Below are 19,996 nucleotides of genomic sequence, written 5' to 3'. Positions count from 1 at the left end.
CAACAGAAGATTTGAGTTTATGATGGTGGAAAGCCTACATTATTCATGTCTGGCTTTTGCTAGTGTGACTGATGGGAATTTGGAGGAGAAGGGTAGCTGCCCTATTAGCTTAGGCTGCACAGCACAGAAAAACACCTTATCACTTTAAGAAGAAGTCTTGGTTCCTTTCAAGTGTTTTGTCTAAGTGTGGTTTTCCACCAAGAATTTATTCTTTCACTGCCTGCCCAAACTTTCTCCCAAAGGCCCCATCAAGTTCTCATGTCTACTAGGTATTTCTTAGCTCAGTTTCTGTCCCCATCTGGAGAAGGATAAATTTTGCCTTTGCATAGATATATATGGGTTCTGAGATGCTGTTTAACAAGAGTGTTTCTTCTCTGAGTCCAAGGACTTTTTCATTCCCTTTGCAAGCTCCTGGGGAGTTTCATAAGACCCTTAAGGTTTTTTTCTGCCTGAAAGGTCCAGGTGTGAGCTGCTCTCTCACAAATTGGCAAGTCGGTCCATAGTGCAAGGCTGCAGAGAACATCTGCCCCCCCCCTCCCCCGCCCCCCCCTTCCTTTCTGTATGGGACAGTTATCATAATATAAAAGATAGAATAGTGTATAGAAATATCGTTATCTATTATATAGTTACATGATGCCTCTAAATACATATACAAACATGCACGAATAAATATGTATATTTTATGTATGGGCATGCTTGCATAATACACCAGCAAATTTTTGTCTATATTTAGAATGATACCAATAGAATAGTAGAATAGAATGTAGCTATTACAGCAAAAATTGTGCCTGTCACCAACACCCTGCACATGTCCTCCTGGTTTCTGTGGTTCTTTCAGCCCCCAAATCCTTACACCCTTGTTCCTGCCACCTTCAATCCAGCAATGTCCAAATCCTGACTCTCCCCTTTCCTCATACCGAGGGCAAAATGTATGCAAGTGGTTCCCACTCTAGTTTTACGGTGTTCCTTTTTTTTTCAGTGATGCTTCAGGTACTGTGAGAGCAGGGGCAGGAGGACTTCCCAGAGTTTTGCCTCCATTCAGGAGAGGTGTTCAGGCTGCTCAGCGCTCAGGACAGTGCAGATTTGGGAGGTAACATGCTGGGGCCTCGACGAATCTCTAGAGAGAGGCTTTGAAAAGGCTGCATCAGTCCCAAGTGCCTCTGTATTCCCAGCCCAGCCCCGGCCTTTCCCTGGAGGTGTGCATGTGTTGTGCGAGTGTACAGCATACACGTGCCTCCGAGCAGCTGATATTTCAGACCTACCAGTTAAATTTTCTGTTGCAACCTGAAACGTTGTGGTTTTTTTTCCATTCACTTGCACCGTGTACAATTAAACTTGAACGAATAATTACCACTTTCTACCCAGTGAGCTACGGTTACTAGGGACGGAGTATAGTACATTCATCTCTGTATTTATGAGGAAAGACATGTTGTTTTGGAGAATCTGGTTGATTTTGTTTTCATTCAGTACGTTCCTTAGCACATTTATAACAGGCAAAGGAGACTCAGAAGTGTGGGGGGGAAAACGTCAAATTCAAGAACCCTTAAAATCTTCCAAGATTTTATTCGAAAGAGAATAAACCACAATGTAAGAGGAGATTATAGCTTCACCATTCAAATCCAGTGACTGGTGGCCCATGGAAGAGTAAATAGGTCCAGTTCATCATGTCCCAGCCTTTCTGCGGGGCCCAGTGCAGTTCCCTGCCTCACTGGACTGAAGACAACGAGAAGGTCTTCTCAGGTTTATGAATGGTGATTTCATTTATCCATGGTTTGGGTACACATTCTGAAACACACCATCGTGCAGGGTTTCAGAGTGAGCATCCCACTCCTTTCAACCTCTTGGCTTAAATTAGCTATATATTACCGTAAATTTGGAAAGAAAACAAGTATTTTGCTCACATTTCAGCAGAAAAATCGTAATAGTCCATATTATTGAATTCTGTCTTTTTAACTACGCTCTGTGGCTGCTGAAAGCAGGAGTCAATTCTATCCTGTGTCCACCTCAGAGAGCAAATGCATTAAGCAATTTTGTGCATTTCGTAAATGGTCTATTTTCTATAAATTATGTAACTGTGCTGAGTATGTCTGTAAACCAAGTTTTGAACTGTGGGTATAGACAAGGACAATTAACTGCAAAGGGTAATTTCAAAAGAGTACATTAGATAAATGATAAGTTACTAGGAAATGTTCTGTGATAAGGAGAACATTTTAAAGCAACTTGTTTCATAAATTATAGCAGCTGTATCATGTATTACAGTTAATTTTAATTACATCAAAATATGTAGAATTAAAAGCAGTTCAATGAGAATGCAGTTATAACCTTTCTAAGGGATGATTCTGCTATATAGACTTTTGTTAGAAAATAAAATCAAGGTAATGAAGATAAGGACTTGCACTCTTTATTTTACTGTACATGAGAAACACTAGAAATGTTTTATTGGATGCAATACCTAAAGCAGAAAGGGAAATAGAGAAATAGAGCCTCTGACCCCAAAAAGTAATAAGATTGGATAAATTGTTACTCCAGCCTGTGTTCCCAAAATAGAGTTGAGTGAAATGTTGCAAGTTCTTAAAAGAGGAAATATTAAGATGTATTACCTTTTTTATCCCAAAACTATAAAATCACTAACCTTCTCCAAGGGGCTGCCTGAGGTACCTGAAATCAATACCACCACTGACTGATTGATTTTAGATTCCTTTTAATAACTGCTAAAATAAAGAGCTTGGATGTCATTGGGGTCTGAAACAAAAAATGCCCTTTGTACCATGGTTTCTGCTTCAGGATTTGAGGTGTCAGCCACAAACCACATGCCATGGCCCTTGCCCAGCCCATGGCTGGCATGCAGCCGGGCAGCAAGAGGCAGCTTTTGGATGCTTCAAGGTGCTTTCTGCTCCTGCCAATAGTTCTTCTCAGAGCAAACATAGGGTCCAAACCTGAAAGCATCTCTCCAGTCTGCATCCATGCTGGTGTTTTGGTTGGGTCGAGAGTATGATTTTGAATCTGATGTCCTGATCCTCCCCACTTGTCCTGCTTTGGTGTCTATGCACGGTGGCTGTCTGGGGGTGTGGGTTCCTTGCAGAGGACAGGAAACTGGGGGATGTGAAGGAGCAGATCTAATGCATTTTCATGTGTGGTGGGTTGACCCTGGCTGGATGCCAGGTGCCCACCAAAGCCTCTCTGTCACTCCATCTCCTCAGCTGGCCAGCGGAGAGAAAATATAATGGAAGGCTTGTTGGTCAAGATAAGGACAGGGAGAGATCACTCAGCGGTTACCGTCACAGGCAAAACAGACTCGACTTGGGGAAAATTAATTTAATTTATTACCAATCAAATCAGAGTAGGGTAATGAGAAAGAAAAACTAAATCTTAAAACACCTTCTCCCCACCCCTCCCTTCTTCCCAGGCTCAACTTCACTCCTGATTTCTCTACCTCCTCCCTCAACGGCGCTGGGGGACGGGGAGTGGGGGTTATGGTCAGTTCATCACACATTGTCTCTGCCGCTCCTTGCTCCTCAGGGGGAGGACTCCTCACACTCTTCCCTGCTCCAGCGTGGGGTCCCTCCCACGGGAGACACTCCTCCATGAACTTCCCCAATGTGGGTTCTTCCCATGGGCTGCAGTTCTTCATGAACTGCTCCAGCGTGAGTCCATTCCACAGAGTGAAGTCCTTCAGGAAAAGACTGCTCCCGTGTGGGTCCCCTACAGGATCACAAGTCCTGCCAGCAAACCTGCTCCAGCGTGGGCTCCTCTCCCCACGGAGCCACAGGGCCTGCCAGGATCCTGATCCAGCGCAGACTTTCTGCAGCATCACAGCCTCTTTTGGGCATCCACCTGCTCCAGCATTGGGTCTTCCATGGGCTACAGGTGGATATCTGCTCCACCATTAACCTCAATAGGCTTCAGAGGGACATCCTGCCTCACCGTGGTCTTCCCCACAGTCTCCAGGGAAATCTCTGCTCTGGTGCCTGGAGCACCTCCTCCCCCTCCTTCTTCACTGACTTTGGTGTCTGCAGAGTTGTTTCTCTCAATCCTCTCTCCTGGTTGCTCTCCTGCAGTTTTTATCCCCCCCTTCTTTAATACATTATCTCAGAGGCGCTATTACCGTCGCTGATGGGCTCAGCCTTGGCCAGCAGTGGGTCCGTCTTGGAGCCGGCTGGCATTGGCTCTGTTGGACATGGGGGAAGCTTCTAGCAGCTTCTCACAGAAGCCACCCCTGCAGTGCCCCCGCTACCAAAATCTTGCCATGAAAACCCAATACACCACACCTTGGAGCTCTTCTGTCCGTGGGACTGGTGTACAGCTAATCCAAAGTCCTCAAAATGTGCAGGTCCTCAGCGTCAGCTGTTCTGCTGCACTGTGTACTGATATTGAAATAGCCTTCAGGTGTAGTTTTCACATCTAGTTGAAGTTATTTATACATGCGGGTGTCTCAGGTGTTAACCCCTTTCTTACTCAGTGAACATTTAAATACAGACTTGAGCATAAGCTTTTACTTAAGGGGACGTGTTTGGGTTTAGAACTAGACTTCTGGATGTGTTTAAGATTTAGAGCTGGTTATTTAGAGGTTAAAAGTCTCAGGGGGGTGTTTGGTGGGTTCTTCAAAAGGGGCGTTGCCACTCACAGTGTATTAAAAATGTTTAAACATTTTTAATGTTTAAACAGCCTTTAAAATGTGGTCCTTGGGCCCTGGAAGCTGGCTCTTGCACCGTACGGCAAAGCCATGGTGATGTAGGAACCTAGATGTCGTAGGCTTTTGGTAAGAGCAGAGCTCCTAACTCCCTTAGGAGCAGACCCTCAGAAATATTCAGTCACCTGAACATCAGTGAAGGGCTTATTATATTCAGGAGCCTTTGAAAAATCCATTACTTGCATCTCCAGCTGCAAGAAGACCTTTACAATCTGGCTTTTATGCTTTGTGACACTTCACAGAGCAATCTATAAATGCCTTTAAAAACCTGGGGCTACTTCTAAGGCTACTCAGGTACCTCAGATACTTTTAAAACTTTTGCCCTTATTAGTTTTCACAGTTGGGAGCTTATGTTAGAATAATTGAAAGCATAAGACAGTTTGGGAAGAAATCGTTTGTGCGCTGAAGAACACTGCATAAGCATTGCCTTTTTTTTTTTTTTTAAACAAATTTGTCCTGCTGTTTTTCAGGTAAAGGTGATGTGTTCGGTGATATCTTCTGGAAAGAAACCAGTCTGGCCCACGCATGTGCGAATGTACGGGCTCTGACGTACTGCGATTTACATATTATTAAACGAGAAGCCTTGCTTAAAGTGTTGGACTTTTATACTGCTTTTGCGAACTCGTTCTCAAGGAATCTCACGCTCACCTGCAATTTGAGGAAACGGGTAAGGCCACAGCACTTGTTTTCCCCTTTCTCTCACCAAGGGATTGTGCACTCTTGCAGTCTGTTTGCAGTGTTTAACAACCCCCAATTTACTCTTGATGTTTTCAGGCCATTGCAGATTAACTGGCCTTTCGATAAATGTTGTCGCTGTTTGTTAACAATGGCTCAATAAAAGTGACCCGTAGATTTGCAGCTCTGAGAAGCGGCCATAGCAGGGTGACATAGGGATTACATTTCTTCTCCTTTTCTTCACAATTGCTGGTTTTTGTCTTTTTTTCCCCATTGCATAATGTATAAATTTATATTTTATAGTCTGATATAATACTGATTCTGGATTCCTCAGCGCTGAGGTTTCGTCTCTCACGTGCTAAGATGTAGGTCAGAGGACAGTCTGATGGATCTGCATGGCATGGACCAACTGAGAGAAATTTACTGATGTTAAATAAATAAAATATACTCAGCAAAGGTATTGTATTAATACCTGCTTCTCTCACTTGCATAGTTTAGAATTTTAATATGGCAAGGTTAATAAAGCTTGGTAGCAATTTTACATTCACAGCTCACTTCTTAAACCCTCCTGCTCGTTTTATAATCAATCAGCAGCGCTCACTATCCATTAGTCCTTTCAAAGAATACTGCATCTCAAAATTAATTAGCTATAAGGACGTATCTTGAAAACAGGTTAAGGGATTCTTTAATTCGCATTGCGGCTGCAAAATTTAATCTTATGATTTTTTTTTTAAGATTGATGAGGGTTATATAAATTTCATTTGCATAGAGAAATCTCATAACAATGATTTATAGATTATTGAGCATTAACTGTGATCCTCTAGCTGCTGAGACACATTTTTCTGCAGCTGTACCTGGGGTATCTCACCTGATAATGTGCCGAAGCTATCGCAGTATTTCACAAGACAATTTCAGCCTCTATAGTAACAGGAGTTCAACACAGCTAGAATTTTGCTTTTCTGAGTCTAGTTTCTCTCTAGCCACTGGAGCATTTTACTAATGCGTCTTTCAAAGGAGTTAATTTTTAGTGCCTTCCTTGTGCTTGTTAATATACCAAGTATGGCATGGGATACCCATGGCAAAAAGCAGGTGCGATGGCATTACAGTCCCCCTCTCTCTGTGCTGGAGCCTGAAAGAGCTGAATTGTAATCAGGTTTGGTTCCAGCTTGTCAGCTTACCTCTGACTTGAAGCTTGTTAACTCTGCTTCACACCTGAAGAAGGTCTTTAGGGCTTGAAAGCTGGTTTGGAGTTTCTAGCTTATCGCTTCTCTGTTGATAAAATGTCCTCCAAGCCTTGACTTCAGCATCCTCCCCTTGCCATCTCACCTACCTGTGACATGCCACCACCTACGGTCCCTCAATGACAATTCTGCTCAGGCGTTGCTGATGGTGATTTCATGGGACAAGATAATGCCACATACATTGTGCCAAAATGTATTCTTTCCTGCTTAAAGCTCTGAACCTGGCACTTCAGCAAGCTTCCTGGGACTCCCCTTCCCCCATTAGCCGTGACCAGTTTGTGTACAGCAAAAACACATACAGATCTTTTCCTGACAGGGCAATGCGCTGGAGTTCAGGTCTGTAGTCCAGGGATGTATATGGGGAATAGCCTCCTGGCTGGGTTCTCGTGGATGTTTTTCTCTCCCACGCACCTTTTTAAAGGAAAATTGATTCCCCTGCAGGGCTCTGCCACAGGGAGTCGCCCAGGTGGAAACACCTGTGGAGCTCAGGTCCCCAGTACATCTGCTGTATAGCTCAGCGTTAGGTACATGGACTTTGCCATAGTGGCAGTGACTCAGAGCAAGAAGGAGCAGCACTTCTAAAGAAATGTTAGATTTTGCAGAAGGAAAGGAAGTGTTGGTTGGGTTCCTTCCTTTGACTCTCCATCCACTCTCCGTTACGTGAGAGTGGATGGAGAGTCAAAGGAAGGTCATGTCAATGTGGTACATGCAGGGTGGAGTTCATTTCACCAAAAGCTGCATGATGACGTCCAAGCTAGTCACCAGTCACCTTTATACCCATGAGGAATTGTTCCTCCTGAAGGCAATCATCTGGCCCCTCTTCAGTGCCCACTCTGGGATTGGAAAATCATCCTCTTTCTGTTGGCTTTTGAGAGAGTCCTTGATCACTAACTTTTAAATACCTAGGGTACAACAGATGAACTCCACCTATGGTGTCTCCTACAGTTTTATTCAAGAACTATTTTGGGAAAAGTCTTACTTCTAGTATTGCAGTAAGATGTGCTGAGCCGGAGCCTGCTTTGCAGAAATTCTGCGTATTGTTCCTAGGCACAAAATAGATCAAGCCACTTTCAACACCAGGGGCACAATCCTGTTACGTAAAGTTATTCAGGGGATTGTTTCAAACCTCGTATCTGCTGAAAGTATACGTGATTCCCTGTTGGGCACAGAAGTGTGTGACGGCGAGTTCATCTCTTAGGAGAAGCAGTGCCATCCAGGACAGTTTCACTGGGGGAACAGAAGGCAGTTGTTCAGGCAATGAGACGGGGCTGACAGAGCTGCACTGTACTGCGGCAGTTTGTGCTGGAGTCATGTAATCTAAATGGAAAGAAAATCATTGTCTCCTTTAATTGATTTCAATAGAAAGATACTTGGCACTTTTTCTATGTAGTCATCACTCGTAAGGTTTGACATTTAATTATAACAAAAATTCACTCCTTGCGGTTCTGAGCTCAAGAAAATGGATGCTCTCACTGTCAAAAACATATAGACAGAATTGTTCTCTCATCAGGTCTGCTCCTTGAAATACGCATACATGTATGTGGATGCACACACACACACACGTGTTTGTGCTTTGTCCCTCAACAAGCACTTAGACTGCAAAACAATTTAGATGTTCAAAAGGCTAATAAATTAATAATAGTACTGAGCACAAAAGGTTAGTTCCACATGACAGGGAAGAGAAAGTCATGCCGAAGAGGGAAAATAATGTTTTCTCACTCCCAAATAACATTTAGAGCCCTGGCATGTTGAATGACCTACTTAAGGCATCTGCTCAGCGTGCTATTACCAACTCCGGATTTTTGTTTTCTTTTTTGTGTGTTAGGTAGCTGAGCCATCACGCTGCATTTATAAGCCCATAGAGTGAGCGTGCCTGCTAGCTTTTCAACCTGCAGTCATCTCTCCTGCCCAGCGTGGCGAGGTGACTTTTAATTCGTAATTGCAAAGTATTGCGGCGTATCACGTTTCGTGCTCTGAAATCTTTATGGCACATCTAACATCACTAATGCACACTCCAAGGCAGAACCAGGACTTTGAACTTTTTTTCCAAACAGGGAAAAATAATTAATCTGGAAAGATATTCTTTAAAATCACAATGAGATTACATAGCCGCCTCTGAAGGCTGAAAGTTATAAAGCAGTGTTTAGCATGAGTCTTCAAAGAGTTAATTACTGCCTTCTGATGTTGGAAGAGAATATTAATAATGTCTAATTCATTAAGTGCCTTTCAAGATTTCGCACAGCTGGAGGAGGGCCTCTCTGCATTTTAAGCCACGGAGCTTGGCCTGAGGAGGGGAGCCAAGACAGGTTTCTAGGATGCTCAAACCTGTACAAATATATGTACATTTTATTGATGGTCGAAATTCAGGAAGGAAGGCCCACATCAAGCTACCAAATATGTTCCCGCAGAAAACAAGTGTTCGGCTGAAATATTTCTACAGCTTTGTTTTCCTTTTCTCATCATTGCTTCTATTTGCACCAGCTAAGGCACCATCTCCAGCTAACTGCTAGACCAACACAGTCTTATGCAAGTGCAAGAAAAAAATCAAACTGAAATTTTGGCCCTCCTGAAATCACAGCTAAAATTCTCCTGTGCTTCAGTAAAGCGAAGATCTCCCCCGCAGCTTTTAAGGTGCACTGTCGCATACTGCTGTTTTCTACCATGAGCAAAATGAGCTGTGTTAAAGAACTGAGTCAGGGGCAGTCAGGGAAGAGGACGATTGTCCGTATAGGACCTCTGGTGCATTTACTCCTGGGAGGTGTGCTGGAGAGTGAGCCGAGGACGTGTGAGAAGAAAGGAGTGCTTAAAGGCAGTGAAATACCATCCAGAGAGGCTTGTTTCTTTTCCCTGTAATGCTCTTAAAGCCAGGGACAACACTGTGAGCGACTGATGTTATCTAATTCTTTCAGCACAGTGTGAATCTCTGAGGCTTTTTAGCGGGTGAGGCTATCAGACTGTCTTAACACACGTCCTGTTTTTCTTTCTATTTCAGATTAGAATAATTTCTTTTTAAATTGGCTTTCTGGTTTTGCTTGAGGTTTTAATGAATCACATGTTGTTTCTTGACTGAATCGCTTGTCATTTCTGTGTCACATAGTTTTTTGAAAAGCTTTATTTTAATTTGAATTCTGCGTTCCTGTCTCCTAAAAGTGAAGATTGTACCGAGGTTCAGTCAGGATCCCCCTTCTTTTTCATTTTTAAGACTCTCCAGATGGCATGCTAGATTAGCGAGTGTCCTGATGCAGAAGCAATGTCAGAGGCAGAAAACATTGCTCTGCGTATTGGCCCTTGCTCCTGAAGGTTGCAAGTGTTCTGGTGAACCTGAGGACTTTCACAGGTTTTAAGCTCTGAAAGCCATTCACAATTACGGCAGCTTAATTCAGAGCTGTTTGCCAGCTGGTGCTCGCGCTCAATCCTGATCAGTTGTGGGGAGTGACTTGCTCACACAGGAAAGGATCAGAGCATCATCCTTGGGTAGCTGACAAACAGAAATCTGTGGGGTGGCTGGAGCGGGCTGTGCTGAGCACATCTTCTGCCCAGTGGTCCCTCTGCACTGTCAGGTCCATCATTCATTTTCACCTTTTTTCGCTCCGTTGTTGGGAGCTTTCTCCATGTGGGACAGAGATGATAGCAAAACCTACCTGGGAAAAACAAGTTTTTCCATCATTATAAATGAAGAGAAGCAGCGGAGAAAAACATGCTGCTTAGGGAGCTGCTGTGACTAATAGTGTAGATCAGCTGGTGGAGGCTTCAGTGAGGTCCTGGACTCCTGCCTGTCCTCTGATAGGGAGTGTGCCCACCCCCAGGCTGCTACTCAGTCCTCATCCACGGCTCACTCTTGATACTTTTCTTTTGCATGTGCAGCTTGTTCCCCTGCTGGATTGAGCCAGTGGCAAGGGTCCCAAGGAAGTGCAGGATCAAGCCTATGGAAAGGCAGATCCAACGGATCGATTTCTATTATGGCTAATATGACCAGCAGGCTTTTGGCGTGACTTAACTCAGAGTTTGTTTGTAACTCAATGGCTTGCTTAATTCTATTGAAAATTAATTTGATCAACTTCTTGATGGCAACATGTATGGCGTGTTTCCTTTCCCTGCCTTTATCTTTTTGAGGACTCAAAGCTTCTACAGGCTAATACATCCTGCTGCTTGCTGCCCCTGGCCAAGGCAAGGGGACACAGAGGGGTTCCCCAGCCAGGCACGGTGACACCCCACTTCACTTCTCCAGGGCAAAACACAGAGTGACATTATGTTATGTCATTATGTGTAACTCCAACAAGAGTAATGCACCTCATTCCCTTTTTTTTTTTTTTGGGGGGGGGGGTGTCTTTTTTGGTTTTTTTGTTTTTTTTCTGAAGCAATAAGGCCAGCTCAGTTTGGGCATAAGGGGGGAATTTACCTCTTCATGCTCCCATTGTAGAGCTCACAGACTAGCCGTGCTTTAATTTCACCAAATTCCTTTCTCCATCTCCATAAGAGAAGGCAAAGGTTGTTTTACCTTGTCTCAAGATGCTTCTGCCCCATCCTATTCCTCTCTGGTCTTTAGTTATCTGTTTTTTCTTCTTTTATATGAACATGTTGTCCCAGAAAATGCAGTCCTATAGCTATAGTTTAGCTGTAGCGATGGTTTAGCATGATTACAGAGCAAATAAGTTATACCCTCAAAAATCAATATGGTTTTATTTTGTTCACACCTTAGCAGACTGGGCAGCCTCTGTTACGCTTGAGGAAGCTTTCACTTAAGACAAATTTTGTATTAATTTTTATTGTTTGGCTTCATTGCCTTCACGGCTATCTCCAGATATGTTGATATTCTATTGCAATATTTCCTAAAGGAATTTTTCACCAATTTAGACCTAGTACCACCTCTGATGGTGTCGAGACTTGTATATTGAATGTGCATGGGACAGAAGAGCCCACTTCAAACATTCAAACAACATGGCCTCATCCAAACTGCCAATTGACAGTGGTCACTGGCTGGTCCATGGCTGGGAATTTCTTGAGAAACTTCTAATGGGTCTGGGCCAAACGCATGTGAGGAATGGAGAAATTCCTCATGTATTTGTAGCTGTGTGGTTACAGACAGCCCAGCACAGTCCATGCTACACCTTCTGCCATCAAGAGACCCATGCGATTCCTTCTGAGTGCGGATTACAGATCTGAGGCTAGAGTTTTTTTCTGCAGCTCTTCCCTCCCACCTCCTGCTCCCCTGAGCAATACCTTGTGTCTTTGCTCCCCTTCAGGGGCATGGGGATTTTTGAGTTTGAGGCAGTCAAAGCAAGGAAGTTAGTCCTTGGAGGACCGTGCATGACTTTGCTAGGTAGAAGAGGAGCATAAAAATTCAGAGAAAGCTGCAGCAGCATTGACTTCACCTCTCTGTGCCTCTCTGCCACATGGGATGGGACAGCTCTCTGAGCAGAGCAATTGCTGTAAAAGCTGTTGATGGGTTTGCTTTCTCACCTTTTTTTTTTTTTTTTGGTAGCTCTGAACCTGGCTATTTTCTGCATACCTCACTCCCTTCCCTCTCCTTTTTGCCACTTCATCATCTCCCATATGGTGGTCTTTTCCTTTTGGGCACCCTTTGGGTCATACGGACTGTGGGAAATTGGGGATATGGGAGCAATTGCACCTCTGAACCCCTCCCTGGAGACACAGTGGTTTCCTCTCCTTTGACAAGCACGCTGTGTTCCCTTGGCTGTGACTCTGTTCACGGACAGGTGCAGAAGTGGATGATAAACCTGAAATCTCTTGAATGCATCCAGAGGAGAGCAACAAAGCTGGTGAAAGGGCTGGAAGGAATGTCCTGTGAGGAGCAGCTAAGGACTTTGGGTTTGCCTAGTTTGGAGAAAAGGAGGCTGAGGGGTGACCTCTCTCCAGCTTCATGAGGAGGGGAAGTGGAGAGGGAGGAGCTGATCTCTTCTCCCTGGTATCCAGTGATAGGGCATGTAGGAATGGTTCAGGAGAGGTTTAGACTGGACATTGGGAAGCATTTCTTTACTGAGAGAGTGGTCAAACACTGGAACAGGCTTCTTAGAAAGGTTGTTGATGCCCCAAGCCTGTCAGTGGTCAAGAGGCATTTGGATAATGCCTGTAATAATGTTTTAACTTTCAGTCAGCCCTGAATTGGTCAGGCAGTTGGACTAGATGATCACGGTAGGTCGCTTCCAACTGAAAATATCCTCTCCTCTCCTCTCCTCTCCTCTCCTCTCCTCTCCTCTCCTCTCCTCTCCTCTCCTCTCCTCTCCTCTCCTCTCCTCTCCTCTCCTCTCCTCTCCTCTTCTCTCCTTTCCTCTCCTCTCCTCTCCTCTCTTCACCACCTCAAGGACTTGGGTATCTTAGTGAGTGTTTAAATTCTTACCTGAAAAACAGGGCTCTGTGTGTCCCCCGGGGTCTTTGGGAGGCCTGGGGTAGTATGGATTTGTGGCAGTCTGAATTAATATATTTTGCCTTTAGACTGCAGACAGATGCAGAGATTAGCCAACCCACTATCATCTTTAGTAGTATTTCAAAGCCACATTAATCCCACAGGGTACCAGCGGGACCCTATTCTATTCTGAATATAATCTCTAAATTAAGTGCCTTCCTCAGACATCCTGGCCATCCTTCTGTAGGAGCGAGAGGCAAAGCACCACCAGCTCTGTTAAAAGTAGGACCGAGCCCAATTCTGATAATCCTCTGGCATTGCAGAGGTATACTTATCTTTTCCTGGACATGTAGCTTCTCTGCCTAAATCTAAATCAAAAGGACATTTGATCTTGTTTGTCAGGCCATTATTTTACTGTTGGTTTTTGTTGAGAAATGCAAGGCAATTTAACATACTTTTCATTCGAGGATCTTTGAACAGTATGGTACGGCTGCAGAAAAAATTATGTGTGCTGATGCGCTGCTTTCTGCATGCAGGGACTCGGCAGCTGTTATAAAAGGCACTCTTGCCGATTTAGCCCGGTGAAAGGTATGAGCATCTCTTCTTCAAGCCGGCAATGCAAACTGAGTGATTTATTTGTGTGTGGAAAGATCATTAAACAGAAAATGTCAGGGATAGTCAGCGCCCATAGGAAAACAGAAGTGTAAACTGGCTATGTTAGAGTGAAGATCCAGATTGACAATGATTTGCTGTTGTGCTTTCTGTGAATTAATACCATTTTCATGTTTAGAAAGCTGTCATAATTAAAAGGCTTCCCTTAGTTGACTCAGAAAACCTTCTGCAGGCCGTCTGCTAATATCGATTCAGGGCAGTGTTGCTTGCACAGGACTTGAATGATGATGATAAAATAAACCAAAGGTTTACTATTTTTAATCTTGTAAATATTAAAAAACAAATGTTTTGTGTTCACCTCCCCTCATCAATTAGAATTGATGGTTTTATTTTCTTCCAGCTGCTAGGGAAGGGAAAGGAAGGGAAGGGAATGCGCACGGTGCAATGGGAAGCAACATCGCCATTTAATTTTTGACTGCCAGTTAAGAAGGTTTTTCTCATCACCCACCCCTGTGTTTCGATGTGATGAACATGAGCACTGGCAGCTCAGCCAGCAGCAGACCCGGGCAGATCACCATCCCTGTCCCTGAGCTTCCCTCATGGGCTCTTACTTTGCCAGGCTTAGCTCGGTGGCAGGCTCTCTTTTGGGCAGGTGTCCTAACAAAGGCGGTCTCCCCATAGCTTTGTGTGATTCCTCTGGTGCCCAATAAGCCATGGGAGTATGACAGATGCGTTTGTGTTACGTCTGAGAGTAGTCAGTTTATTTTGTGATGACATGAATGTACCCAGGAGCTGCCGCTGCTGAAGGAGGTTCTCTGCTTGTGGGCCACCTCCGTTACATAGAACTGTGCCTCATGCTAAGGCCACCCGCGTCCTAGCAGGTAGGATTTGCAAAGAAAGTGGAGAAGGAGGTCTCTTCTGTCATCTCGCACCGCTCCATACAGTTAGCCCAGAGAAATGGATTTCTTCTTGTATGGGCTGCTGAGCCTAATTACCATGTAGATCTACAATTTTTCCAACGCAGTAACCGTAAAAAAAGGGGGAAATGTTACAAAGCTGAGATGATTAATTCCAAGTGCTCTGGTTGCTTCCGCTGTTGTTTCCTGGAGCTGAACGCCACACGGTTTAGTAACACAGCACAGGATGACTTGCAGGTATAAAAATGAGTTTTTACACCAGACTTTTCTCTCCCCAAACCTTACTTCTGCAAGACTGGGAATGCCTTTTGCAATGCACCCAAAACCATGGCTGGGGAAAGAGAACTTCTGCCTGTTCATTGGGATCATATAAATGGATTCCCATAGGCTTCCCAAGGAGCAGACAGAGCTTTAGCATTCCTCCAAGTGGGAGTTTTCTGGCTCTGCTCAAAATGGGATCCGTTTTGTCCAATCTTGAAATGATCAGTAGCAATTTCACAGCTGTGTTGCATTGGAGACAGCACTGATTTTATCCTCACCTCCCCCTCTCTGAACAGGTTTTTGCCTTGGCTTGCACAAAAAGACTCCTCACCAGTTGCATACTATAAGCCTGTAAAATGCTAAATAATACTCCCTGCGTAAGGTCTTTCTTTTCTGTGCAGGTATAGATCCACTCATCTATTGTTTTGCAGCACACGCTTTCCAGATGCGGTGATACCCAAACATACTGATTCAGCATGTGATAGTCATTGCAGCCGTGCAAATCCTAGATTTACCTTACTTCGAATGCTTTTTTTTTGGGCTGCCTTTTACAGCGAAGAAACAGTGCGTGTAGGAAAGTATTAAATTGTACACAAAGTGCAAGAGAAACTTTGTGGAGAAGTTTGTGTGAATCCCACTAGTTTCAGTTAAAAATAAACCCCAGCCTGTCACTTCCAACTTAGTGATGGCTGATTGACTGTGCCTTTTTTAATTGTCAGCCAGTTGCTGTGATTAGCAAGCTGCCTCAGTTTAGGTCCTATGCAAAGGAGGTCTGGAAGAGCAATTTTTTGAGTAGCTGATTTACATATATGCCAGAGGTGGGCATAGCTGTCGGGAGGGACGTCGGGATTCTGGGAAGCACCTGAAATAAGCTGAGTCCCTTATTATTGCACTTTTGAGCAACTTGCTGAAAGGCAAAAATCTTCCATGTGCTTAGGAAGGAATATATATTATTAATACATGTTCTTTCCTCATATTTGTACTTCTCAGTTTTCACAGCCCTTAGTATTAATTTGTTTCTCTTCCTAAAGATAGCAAAAACAATATAGTTTTCAGTAAGTTAGTGTTAAATAAAGGAGCATAGTGTAAGCAGTTATAAAAGCCTCGGATTCTCTTAACTCCATTAATTAACCTGTCAGTGATCTCGTGAACTTTTGGACCTCCCCTGGGACTTTTAGGTGAATTTTAGGTTACTTTATTAGCACTCCACAAAGCTGTCTCAGCTGTCAAAAAGATTTTGTATAGTGCTTCCTATCTAAATAGGAATAATAATATCTAAATAGGGGGACATACCTCTCCGTGCTGTGTGAGCACACACCCCATCTGGAAACAGTCCATTGTCCTCTGGTTTTTTATTGTGGACAGCACTCCTGTTACCACACGAACCAGCTTTGGCTTTTTCTGAGAGCCCAAAACACTTTGCACTCCCTTAAAATTGTGAAAATGGGGACCTAAGCAACCAGCAGATGACAACAGCCAAGAACAGCCATTTCTAAGCAGGATATTGCAACCCGGTCAGCTAAAATCTTTATTAAGATTAGCTTTGCTTTTACATTCATGCCCATCACTTGCCCCTCAGTGCACAGAAATCCAGTTTACCTTCTCTGTGTCCCTGACCTTATCAGAGCATCTTGGCATCTCAGCACTTAATTTCTGTGTCTAGCCTCACTATTTTCACTGATTCTGCCTTCTTTGTCTTGCCTGCCATTGTAATGAATTTCCATCTCCCTCATGTGTCTAAGGCAAATCCATTTTCAAATGGAACAGTTGTTGGTAGTTCAGAGCAGCTCAATTTTGAATGACTCCCATCCTTCTCCCAGGCTGTATTAGTGCTCCTGGTGAAGAAGGCTACAGTAGAAATGTGAATGGATGGACTGAATCGTGCTTGTTTTTCATGTGTTATTAATTGTACCTGTTTCCATTTATTAAAGGACTTAACCAGTAACCTCAAGAAGTTCTACAAAAGTACGTGAATAATAATTTACAAGCTCAACACAGCTGTGCATTAATATACCAGAGGCCTGACTGATCTGCACGAACCATCAGCCATAACTTAAAGTATTTGTCAGAAAGTTTGAACCAAGGCACTGTTTGCCCTGTGGTCCATCAGTAATGTGTCCTGTGAAGAGCTTCCTTCCCGACCAGTTGTGTTCAAATTCAGTCGAACGTGTCAGATAGCTGCTAAAATGGTAGATAAGGACTCTGCTGGGACAGAGACTGACCTTACAAAATCCCCAACAGCCTTCTTTAACCTTGCTAGCCACCTTGTGGACAGGCGCTTTTGCTCCATGGATCAGCCCTGCCCCATGGGTGGAAGATCTGGCACAGTTGCACATCTGTAGGCATCCTCTAGTATCTAAGGTGGTTGCCAGACCCCACTAAGAAGAGTCATAGAATCATAGAATGGTTTGGGTCACGAGGGATCTTAAAGAGCATCTAGTTCCAACCCCCCTGCCAGGGGCAGGGACACCATCTACTGGACTAGGTTTCTCAAAAACCTATCCACCTGGCCTTGAACACTTCCAGGGATGCAGCATCCACAAATTCTCTGGGCAACCTGTCCCAGTGTCTCCCCACCCCTCACGGTAAAGAGTTTCTTCTTAATATCTAATCTAAATTTACCCTCTTTCAATTTAAAAGTGTTATACCTCATCCTATCACTATACTCCCTGATAAAGAGTCCCTCCTCATCTTTCCTGTAGCCCCCTTTAGGTACTAGAAGGCTGCTGCAAGGTCTCCCTTGAGCCTCCTCCAGTCTGAACAAACCCCAACTCTCTCAACCTTTTTTTCACAGGAGAGATGCTCCAGCCCTCTGATCATCTTCATAGGCCTCCTCTGGACTCACTCCAAAAGGTCCATGTCCTTCTTATGTTGGGGGCCCCAGAGCTGGATGCAATACTCCAGGTGGGGTCTCACAAGAGTGGAGTAGAGGGGCAGAATCACCTCCCTTGGCCTGCTGGCCACACTTCTTTTGATGCAGCCCAGGATGCTGTTGGCTTTCTGGGCTGTGAGCGCACATTGCCAGCTCATGTTGGCAATGATGGCTTCTCATCAACCACCACCCCCAAGTCCTTCTCCTCAGGGCTGTTCTCCATCCATTTTCCATCCAGCCTGTATTTGTGCTTGTTTGAGTCAACCTCCTAGAAGTGCCTGGACAAGGCCTTCCTGGGAAAAGGTGACTGAAGAACTGGTGTCTCATGTGGGAGGCTTAGGGTTAGCTGGATTTGTCAGACACCAGAAAAAAAAAAAAAAATGAAAGCAGTGAAAAAAACGGAGAGGATGCTTTAGCCAAAGTCTCAGAGGTCAAAAGGACCACTGGGAAGCGAACAGAACATCTGACGTGAAAAGGTAGCAGGGCCAGAGGTAGAGATATGCACTTCTTCTGTCTGGTGTCTCTCTGCATCCTTGCAGCAGTGTTTATCCTGTACCAGCTGGTGTTTTGTTAATTATGTGTGCACAGGGAGTGGTAGAAAAGATACAAACAGTGTGTAAACAGGGTGCAACATACTCATAAATGGGGAAATACGGAATCATCAATGTTATTGATTGCAAAGACCTGTTATTTGTGCAGATACGGGGTTTTCTTACTAGCCCCAGGCAGGGAGAGGGGACAAATCGATAGAACTGACTCCAGTTTTACACAAGGAGGTAATTTCTGATCACTTTTAAACCCAGATTTGCCAAAGTATACAATACCGAGGATTACAAACTAATTTGTTTGGGTCTGGAGCAATGAGATAAGCTAAGGCTGCAAAAACAGCAGGCTTGGCCCCTAAGGAACATCCTGTGTCGGTGCCTTAATACATGGATAGGAACATAAAACAGTGCTGATGGGCTTTATAGAGAGATCCACATCTGGAAAAGAGGTGATGGCTGTGATATAGGTATTATCACTAAGAATCACATGAAAAAAAATTGAAGGACCTTTTCCCTGAGAATAGACTAAATGCTGGGACACAATAGAATGATACCCACAACTAGGATATAGCCAAATCACTAAAATCCTCCCCAGCAGAGCCTTAGCTTATTGCCATGAAAGCCCAGGGATTGATTTAATGCAGTCAGCATGTAAATGGAAAGGAAATGGCTCTTCACCACACCATCTGTTTATCCCATCCCCATACCCCCACTAGTTAACTCTTTTGTGCTGCCTCTTTCTCTTGCCGATCCCCTTCAGAAATAAATAGAAAGCTCTGCAGTCACCACTTGCCGAGTTCCTCATTCACTTCTGAAGTTAGAAAAAACATCTAATGGTCCCTTTGGGGACAGGCAGAGCAATTCATCCTCCCTGGGTGTTTGTCACGTAGGCAGCCTGCTGGTTTTGCCTGCAAGAGGCTCTGATACGACTATCACAAGCACCTTCATTTCTGCACAAGTAACCTTCAGGGAACAGCACACTTCTCTTTGTGTTGAAGTTTCACATGGCTGATGCAGTATTTCCATGCTGTTGTAGGAAGCTCATTAGTTGGTGGGTAATACTGCTCCATGCTCTTGTGGCTGTGGGTGATTTTCCTTGCCTTTCTGCCCTAGAAAGGAAGAGCTCTTCACTGGTTCAGATTCAGGTACGAGGAAACATTAGCAACATCATTGAAATGGGGTCTTTGCTCTCTAAAAATTTTTCATTCAATTATGCCTTAAATAGAAGGGCCCTGCTCTGCTGAGGGTTACGGATGCCTCTGAAAAACTGTAATTCCTTCAATCTCTTGAGCTAAAGCACCCTTAGGATCAGCCCTACACCAACCACTTTTGGCTAAAGGGAGATGCTTAGGTGAAAGTAGCACATCTTATGTCTTGCGTCTTTTCTTCTCCTCAAGGGGTTCCTCCCCGCTGAAGCCCTGGCTGGGATCATATTAAAGGCAATTACAGTATGTTTCACCAGCCAGCGCTCCTTACTCACACGCTGCCAACTGAGAGTTCTCAACTGGGAAAAATTTAGCTATTGCTGGTGAGATGTTTCACTTGAAGAATCCCAGGGATACTTGTTAAAGTTATTTCACAGAGTTTTCTATAGTTAAACGAAGTAGATATTAAAAGTTTAAATAACCTTTTGGTCTATTTTCCTGTTAAATCGGGATTTCCCAATGGCTTAACTGAGTTATTTCGCATCTATTATGCAGTGGGCTGTCCCTGTCTTTCAGTCAGTGAATGATCTGCCAGAGATGTTAATCTTTTCCGGGTCTTGATTTCAGTTTAAAAAAACTGCCAAGTCACAGTGCCAGTGGGTTTTGTTCTGGCA

At 44.1% G+C, this 19,996-nt stretch overlaps 1 protein-coding gene across 1 annotated transcript in view; it reads left to right on the top strand.

Annotated features, from left to right (window-relative positions):
• Window positions 1-19,996, top strand: part of KCNH5 (potassium voltage-gated channel subfamily H member 5) — a gene marked incomplete at its 3' end in the record, with an annotated part of 163,395 nt that overhangs the window by 128,480 nt on the left and 14,919 nt on the right. Inside the window, exon 10 of the mRNA XM_082484995.1 lies at window positions 5,161-5,357. Within this exon, the coding sequence (XP_082341121.1) occupies window positions 5,161-5,357 (197 nt within the window). The remainder of the gene's footprint in view (window positions 1-5,160; window positions 5,358-19,996) is intronic.

The sequence above is a fragment of the Vanellus vanellus genome (genome assembly GCF_965231255.1).
Source record: "Vanellus vanellus genome assembly, chromosome: 6".
NCBI lineage: Eukaryota > Metazoa > Chordata > Aves > Charadriiformes > Charadriidae > Vanellus > Vanellus vanellus.
The sequence above is the reverse complement of the archived record's forward strand: the minus strand, read 5'-3'. Positions and strand labels throughout refer to the sequence as shown.